The sequence below is a fragment of the Octopus bimaculoides genome, chromosome 7 (genome assembly GCF_001194135.2).
Source record: "Octopus bimaculoides isolate UCB-OBI-ISO-001 chromosome 7, ASM119413v2, whole genome shotgun sequence".
In the NCBI taxonomy this organism is placed as follows: Eukaryota; Metazoa; Mollusca; class Cephalopoda; order Octopoda; family Octopodidae; genus Octopus; species Octopus bimaculoides.
Window position 1 is genome coordinate 44,583,415 of NC_068987.1, and position 8,715 is coordinate 44,592,129.

The window sequence follows — 8,715 nt, forward strand, 5'->3', positions numbered from 1 at the left end:
AAAAAACTGGCAAAAATCGGCATTTCGAAATTAACCCCCACCCCCAATTTCTTCATTTTAAACTTTTTTCAGAAATTTTTTTTTTTAAACATGTGGAAAAATATGGAGATTATGATTCTTTAAAAAATTTCCAAAAATTTTTGTAAAATTTTTTTTTCAGAATTTTTTTTTTTTTCCAAATATGCGGGAAAATACGGAGATTATGATTAAGAAAAAAATTTCCAAAAAGTTTTGTAGTTATGGTTAAGGCTAGGGATTTAGGGTTATGGAAAAAAGTGAAAAATGAAGAAATTGAGAGGGAGGGGGGCGAAATTTCAAAATGCCAATTTTTGGCAATTTTCCGGAATCGCCGTATCCGAAAACAGGTAAATTTTCAGATTAACACCCGCACGATTTTCACTAGGGTGTTAGGGTGGGAATTCCGTCCCTAACCCTAACACCCTAGTGAAAATCGTGCGGGTGTTAATTTGAAAATTTACCCGAAAACGGGGATTTTTGGGGAAAAAAAAACGTGGGGAGAAAATGGGGGGGGGTACAAAAGGAAGTCTTGCTGAATTCTTTACTCAATAACATGATCCACATGCTTAGCGAAACTAGAAACAGGTGTAAAAAACTTTATGAATGTATTAAAAGTACTCTGCACGATGTTTATATTGTAAATTAAATGAGATACATATTCAATTTCAATAAACCATATACGCTACATGTATTGAGTGAAGGGTGAGACCTATTTTAATTGACTTCATTATATTATTCAATTATTTATTTTACTGAATCAAGATAAAAGTAGACCCAAACAGGGATTTGAACTTAAAATATAAAGGGACATAACTAAATACTGCAAAATATAGTTACCCCAACTCTACTGGTGATATTTTTTTTTTACCGAATCGTAAACATTTCGCTTTCCTCCAAATAACAATATTGACTTTTTAAATGTTGGTAATCAGAACAAATAACTTTCTCTCAGATAATACATTTCCCACATGTTCGATATCTTCAAATCCCGCAGGAATAGTGTCACTGTAGTTCTTCTAAAGTTTAGTTTTCGAATTATAAATAGTCCACGTGCAAGACGCGACGCGTTTTATTGAAGAACATTTAAAAGAAAAACGGCTGTGTCATTACCTTGTATACGCTTATTCCTTTGGATTTGAAAGAGACGATCACTTGATCATCTTTGTTTCCGTCGCATACACCAACAAGTTCTTCCTCTGAAGGTAGTCGACATAAAGTAAAAGCTTCTTTTAATATAGCCATATTGTATAACCGGAAGTGCTTTCTGCGCGCCTGTTATCTTCAGTCAATGAGCACACCGCACGCTGGATGTTAGTAACTAACTATCTCTCAAACTATATTATTTTAAACTTTTATTTTAGATGAATTTTTAAAACACGATAGTAATAATACTAGTTTTAAACAAAACCACAGAAAACAGCAAGATTTGAACACTTTTCTTCATTTTTTTTATTGTTTGCTTCCGTTTCCTTCCCCACACATTTAACTATTTCCGCAAAGGTCGTCATGGCCGATGCAGACTATGTAGGTTATTAGGAATGGTAACTAAGTTTCAAAATCGTGTGATGAACAGTAAATCTTCAGGAGAAAATACGAAAATAAGTTTCAAGGAGGATTCAATTCTATCCTCGAAAAACTTCAGCTGTCCCACGGATAAGAGTATCGACAATGTGATAGAAATTAGTAGCAGTAGTGTTGGTATTAGTGGTGGTGTTGTTTCCACTAGTGAGAAGAATGAGTTGTCAATGAGTGCCAATTGTCCATCGGTTAGAAGGGCGGTAGCTGGAACGACAGCACTATCGACTAATCTGGGAATTGGTGAAGGGGTCACTTGCAGTGGAGGAACGTGTTCATTATCGTCGTCGTCGTCGTCATCATCATCGTCATCCTCTTGTTCGAGTGTATCTTTGTCTTTAGCCCAACACAACACCACCAACATTAATCTAGAGGAGAGGGGTAGAAGTGTAGAAAGGAGGGAATGTCATAAGTCGCAGCAGGTTAGCAAGACATTCAACGCCAGGCTCAACGATAACATAAAAGTTGGCAAAGATGACGAGAGGAAACTGCAAGCAGGTAACAAAAAATGTAATAGTGGCTTTCTTATATACATCTTTAAAAAATTGCATTCTTTGTTTATTTATCCTCTACCCTCCTCGCTACTTGTATATATATATATAGGCATAACTACAGGGTTTTACCCCCCAACCCTGTAGTTATGCCTATATTATTCTCAGTCGGTCGTCTTCACTAGCCTGAAACCTCTCAGCTTAGTGTTCAGACATGACACCTCGATGTTTATATTTTCCAACCTGTTTCTTCTGCTCTCTTACTTTCTAACTGTGACTACATGTGTATACACTGATGAATGTGTGTGTATAACAAATCAATGTGCCAGCGTGTGTGTGTGTGTTTGTAGGTGTGTGCCAATGTTAGCTGTGCATACTCTAACATGAAGGTGTGGTTGTAACAGAAAATTAAATTTGGGTATTCGTATACATATAAATAATGGAATTTATATATAACGATAGTGTAGTTTAAACTGCATATGTGTATAAATCTGTTTCAGAATATGGAAGAATATTGGTATATAACAATGTGAGTGTAAAGATACGTTATGATACAAATACAGCAGGTGTACTCAAAGATGAATGTATGCACCTACTCCATTATTGCCTTTTATTGAAGGCCACCAACAACTTGTTAACGTTTCTAACTGTCCCAGTTTATAGTGAAAACTCCCTCCCCATTATATCGCGATGAATGTTTTTATATATTTTATTCGAGTGGGGTTTTGTTTTTCTTTTAGCAAACATCTGTGTGTGTACTACGCCAATAGTCGATTCGCTACGTGTGCATTTATTAAAATAATTCAATCAAAGGCGTGAGATTCTAGTCGTTTATGGAGTAATCGTCGCTTTACCCCGCTAAAATGCATGCCTGTAGCCATGAAATATTTAACTCGTTAATAAAAAGACTGACAACACAGTGAATCCACTATCATCAGCACTATATAACTAGTTATGGTACAGATGTCAGAATGATGGGTCAGGGTAATTATCATCCGATAGTGTATAAAAACATTGTTAACTTGGTCAAAATTTGTTTGCTCTTGCTTTGAGCTCGCTGGGAAAATATATTGTGGTTTGATAGGATCGTTAGAGCGTTGAACAAAATGCCTTTGGTATTTTTCTTACGCTTAACGTTCTGAGCTAAAATCCCGCTGGTCATCTTCGTGGTCGATAAAATAATACCTGTCAAAAACTAGGGTCTATGGTTCGACTAACACCCTCAACTTAAAATAACTGGCCTTGTGTTTAAATGAAAAACAATTATTAATTTTTCAATTGATCTAATTAGAAGGCTTAAGACATTTGTGCTCTTTTTAAGCAACTTTTTTAAATGGTTTCACTTTGTCTTAAACTTGTTTTGGAAACTGATGCTGTGTTTCTTTGAAGTACTTTTACCTTGAATCTTATCGTCATCGGCTAATAATGTTTGCACGACTTCTCTACTGTCTTTCTTGCAATGACAAATCTGGTTTTAGATTATCAGGCGCCAATGTAAGCTGAGTATTGCTAAGAGGTTGCTTTGGTCGGTTTCTGAGTTCGACTTCCGCTGGTGTCGTCGACATTGATTCTTTCATCAACACAAAATTATAAATGTTCTAATTTTGGCACAAGGTCAGTACTTTTGAGGGTTGGAGATTAGTCGGTTACACCGGCTTCAGTACTTCACTGGTACTTTATTTCATCGACCCTAAAAAGATGAAAGACAAAGTTGACTTCGGCGGGATTTGAATTTAGAAGGTAAAAGAGCCGGAAGTAATGCCACTAGTCACTTTGTTGGACGCGCTAGCGCTCCTACAAGCTACAAAATAATACGAAGGAAGTAAATAAGTGATTTCGTCAGTTATATTTATTTCTATATATATATATATATATACACACACACACACACTAACACCTAGCTAGCCTCGCTATAATGTTCGCGTAGTATGGACAATAAAAAATTACTCCATCAGTTATAAATAGTTGTATAATTCATTGTATTATTTGTTTAAACTTTGAGTTGTGTGCAAACAGGACCCATTGCTATTTATATAACAAATGTAGGGGAGAATACATGGACTAAAGGAAGTTCGAAACCGACATTTCTCGATTCTTCGAAATATCAGAAACGTCAGCTGTTTATTTATTTGTTGAGTTAACGACTAAAGCTTTTAAAAAAATTTTTAAAAACTTATCTTGTCTATCCAGCAAACTTGTCGTCTATCATCTGTGATTTGTTAAATTATACTTGAAGTAGTAATTTCTAATCGGTTTATCACTTTAATTTAATTAGCTAAGCAACTATTTAAACTATTTTTAAATTGTAAATTAATTGGGTGGGGAGGGAGTTGATTTTCCCGGAGAATATTAGACCAAGCGGTTGTTGTTTTTTTAATCCACCTACTTTTGAAGTCTTCAACTTCGTAGTTCGTTCTTTCCTTCTTTTTTTTTATCTGAATTAGTTCCTCGAGGAATGTTTAGTGTGATACAGTTTCATAATGCCTGACATTAAAAATATTAACAGGAATTTTGGGGTTTGACATTTTCTGGAACTCGTTCAGTCATATTGTGCATTTGTAGATTACATTCTACATATAGTGTTGTAATATTCTAAATTCTCGGGTCAGACGTGCGCGACCTAGCAAAACCTATGACCAAAGGGCATTCCAGTCATGGCCATTGCATCGTTTTATTTCTAGCAGTGTGTATCGAGGACATTCTCCAATGTGTATTTTCTCTCTTCAGGACGGTGGGATGTCATGTAATTTGGGAATATGACTGCTATTCTTAGCAGTTCGAGTGGCCATGTAGGGCTCACAGCTGTTTGTGAGTACTTATGGATATCTGTCTATCTGTATATATATATATATATATATATATATATATACATATATATAGAGGTACCTGTGTGTATGTATATATGCATATATATATATATATATATATATATATATATATATATATATATATATATATATATAGGTACATGTGTGTATGTATATATGTATACATATGGAGGCAGCATGTGAATCAGCAGCTTGAAGTGTTTCAGTTTGCCAGACAGTGTGCCGGGGAATATTGTCATATGGTAGAGAAGTGTATTTGCATGGATGATGATTGACTTACAGTTAGTGACTCTACAAAGAAAGAGGCTTGTAAGTGCCATTATGAAAAGCTATTAAATGTAGAGAATTCATTGGAAGAGAGTCTGCCTAGTGTGGATTGAACAGAGGGACCAGCAATATAAATAGACAGTAGTGTTTTAGATAAAGCCATGAAAATGGGGAAAGCTCGGCCCATGAGAAATAACTGCCGAAATGCTTAAAATATCTGGTGTTGTGAGTTATCATCTAGTCACCTATATAGTTAATCAGGTGTTGCACGAAGGAGTCATACCAATGACTGGTGTAGTGGTACCACAGACTGCTACAAAGGTAAAGGTGATTCCTTAGATAGAAATAATTACCATGGTATCACATTGTGGGATGAAAGTCATGGAGAGGGTCATAGCCCAACTAATTAGAAGAGTGTTAGTTTAGATGAGATGCAGTTGGGTTTTGTGCCAGGGAGAAGCACCACTTATGCTATATTTCTGGAAAGACAGCTACAGCAGAAGTACCTAGCCAAAGATAAACTTCAGTACTTAGCTTTTGTTGACATGGAGAAAGCCTTTGACAGGGTACCCTGATCCCTTATCTGGTGGTCAATGTGGAAACCAGGGATAGACAAGTGGTTGGTGAGAACTGTACAAGCCATGTACAGAGATAAAGTAAGAAAGATGAGGGCTGGCTATGAGTAAAGTGATGAATTCAAGGTATAAATAGGCGTTCATCCAGGCAATAACAGAGGAATTTAAGACAGGCTACCCCTAGGAGCTCCTCTATGCTGATGACCTTGCACTAATTGCTGAGTCACTATCAGAAGTAGACAAGACATTTCAGGTGTGAAAGCAAGGTCTAGAATTGAAGGGCCTAGAGTCAACCTAGCAAAAACCAAAGTCTTAGTAAGAACGCAGACAAATCACAAATCCCTTCAAGTAGATAGCCCTGCTCAATCTGTAGTAAAGGTGTAGGTAGAAATTCCATAAGATGTACCTGGTGTAAGCTATGGACGCATAAGAGGTGCAGCAATATCAGAGGTAGGTTAACTGGGAAAATAGTTTTTGTGTGTGGAAGGTGCAATAAACACTAAAACTGTACAGAATATTGATTTTTATCAAATGCCATTGGGGTAAGCTAGAGGTAGTGGATATTTTCCTTTATCTAGGTGACCAAGTCAGTAGCGGAAGTGGATGCTCTGAGAGTGTAGCTGCGAGAATAAGGATAAGCTAGGCAAAGTTCATGGAGCTCCTACCTCTGTTGGCAACAAAGGGCTTTAGTTAAAGGCAGGCTATTTGATGGCTGTGTGTGAACGGCTATGCTACAAGGCAGTGACACATGGGCTGTGACCATCAAGGACATGCATAGACTTGAGCAAAATGAAACCAGTATACTTTGCTGGATGTGCAATGTCAGTGTGCATGTACAACAGAGTGTAAGTGTCTTGAGGGAAAAGTTGGACATAAGAGGCATCAGAGACAAGGACAGTTGTGTAAAGAAGTGCTGATTTCTAACAGTAGAGAGAACCTGTGGAAGAGATAGATCCACAAAGGCATGGAATGAAGTATGATCTTCGAACATTGGGCTTCACAGAGGCAATGACTTTTGACTGAGACCTTCAGCAATATGTTGTGCATGAGAAGACCTATCAAACCAAGTGAAATCATAGTCACGACTGCTGCTGGTGTCACATGACTGGCACGTAAAGACCACCTATTGAGCATTGGGCCTCACAGAAGCATTGTAGCTGATGCCAGTGTCAACTAACTAACACTTGTGACAGTGACATGTAAAAAGCACTTTCAAGTGGTAAGCCTCACGGAAGCAATGATAAATGACTGAGACTTTCAGTGTGTTGTGCTTGAGAAATGGACCAACCAAGTCAAGTGAAATCGTAGTTGTAGATACTGGTGTTGCACAACTGGCACCCAAGCCAGTGGCACATGGAAACACCCATTACGCCCTCAAAGTGGTTGGCATTAGAAAGGGCATCCAGCTATAGAACCCATGCCAAATGAGACTGGTGTCTAGTGCATCCCCTCAACTTCCCAAACTGCCCAGCCCATGCCAGCATGGACAACAAATGTTAATTCATGATGATGATAATGGGGGATTGAAAAGGCATGTCAAATTTCATGCTGTGGCACTTGTTCTCTCTCCCAGCCAGCACAGGTGTGCATTATGTAATAGAATGTGCAAATCTTTACCCAAACTTGAGTCAAGTGTCTCACATTGCATCATCATCAACTCATTTCAATGATTTTAGCAATGGCTTTGCTTGTATATAAGAAAGCAGCTACTATGAATATCTATGAGGGTGTCTGTGTGTATATATATATATGTGTGTGTGTGTATATGTATGCATATATATAAATGTATGTATGTATATGTGTATGTATACATGTATATATATATGTATGTATATATATATATGTGTGTGTGTAATATACATAATTATAACAAGGGCTTGGCGTGCGCCTCACCACGCACTGAGAAATAGACGTCAAAAGACAATATTACCATCAAAAATTCTCCGAGAAAAACACACTGCATAATAGGCTAGTAGAAGAAAGAAAATGAATTAAAACTTTGGTTAACCGCGTACAAGATCGTGTTTTGGGCTTAAAGTAATAAAAAACTACCTTTTTGCCTTCATCAGCGTTGGTATACCCAGGCATATAAATATGAGTGGCCACGATTATGCAAGCGAGCTGCATCCGCTTATCTTATACCCTTTGAGACTCACAGATATATGCTGTGAAGTAGAATTCATATCGTTCTCTTATAGCCACGTGCAGTGTTTTAAAGATCAATTCTGCAGTTAATACAGTTTTGATCAAGGAGTAAATATCTTTTTCAAATATTAATTACAATGATAATAAGGAGTAAGATCATAAATGATTTTTATGGTGGTAATAGTGTCTTTTGATGTCTATTTTTTAGTGCATAGTGCGGTGCAAGCCAAGCCCTTGTTTTAATCATGTATATAATTATAAAATATTTATAAAATTTACCTATGAGGTTTTATTTCTGTGCTGACCACTTGGTAAAAACCATTTATGATTTTACCCTTTATTATTATATATATAGGTTGCTTCACAACCACATCGTTCAGGTTCATTCCACTGCAGTGAACCTTGGGCAAATGTCTTCTACTACAGCCTAGGAACCATGAGGCTGGTAAGCCAGCTACTTAAAACACAGCCACTACTGAGCTTATGTGTATAGATGTATACATATATATGTACATGTGTATATATATATATATATATATATATGTATATGTATGTATATATGTATGTGTATAGATGTGTATATGTATGTATATATGTATGTGTATAGATGTATATATTTATGTATATGTATATGGATATATATATATTCATATAGATATATATACACATGTATGTATATATATATCTATATATACATATATATGTATATATATGTACATATATATATATGTATATATATATATATGTATGTATATCTATATATACATATGTATGTATATATATATATATGTATGTATATCTATATATACATATGTA

General features: G+C 36.2%; 2 protein-coding genes across 5 annotated transcripts in view; one reads left to right on the forward strand and one right to left on the reverse strand.

The window, feature by feature from the left end:
* The window catches only part of LOC106868631 (nucleolar protein 11), a 57,974-nt gene extending 56,684 nt beyond the window's left edge, over positions 1-1,290 (reverse strand). Inside the window, exon 1 of one of the 2 annotated variants that reach the window (XM_014913984.2) lies at positions 1,129-1,290. In XM_014913984.2, the coding sequence (XP_014769470.1) occupies positions 1,129-1,260 (132 nt within the window). In that variant the 5' untranslated portion in view covers positions 1,261-1,290. Of the gene's footprint in view, positions 1-855; positions 1,028-1,128 lie in introns of those variants that run through there. The other variant, XM_014913994.2, reaches the window with a different exon arrangement.
* Positions 1,291-1,450: 160 nt separating this feature from the next.
* The window catches only part of LOC106882826 (serine/threonine-protein kinase SMG1), a 197,669-nt gene continuing 190,404 nt past the window's right edge, over positions 1,451-8,715 (forward strand). For 2 of the 3 annotated variants that reach the window (XM_052969573.1, XM_052969575.1), the window contains exon 1: positions 1,452-2,103. In XM_052969573.1, coding sequence (XP_052825533.1) covers positions 1,557-2,103 — 547 coding nt within the window. In that variant the 5' untranslated portion in view covers positions 1,452-1,556. Of the gene's footprint in view, positions 2,104-8,715 lie in introns of all 3 variants that reach the window. The other variant, XM_052969574.1, reaches the window with a different exon arrangement.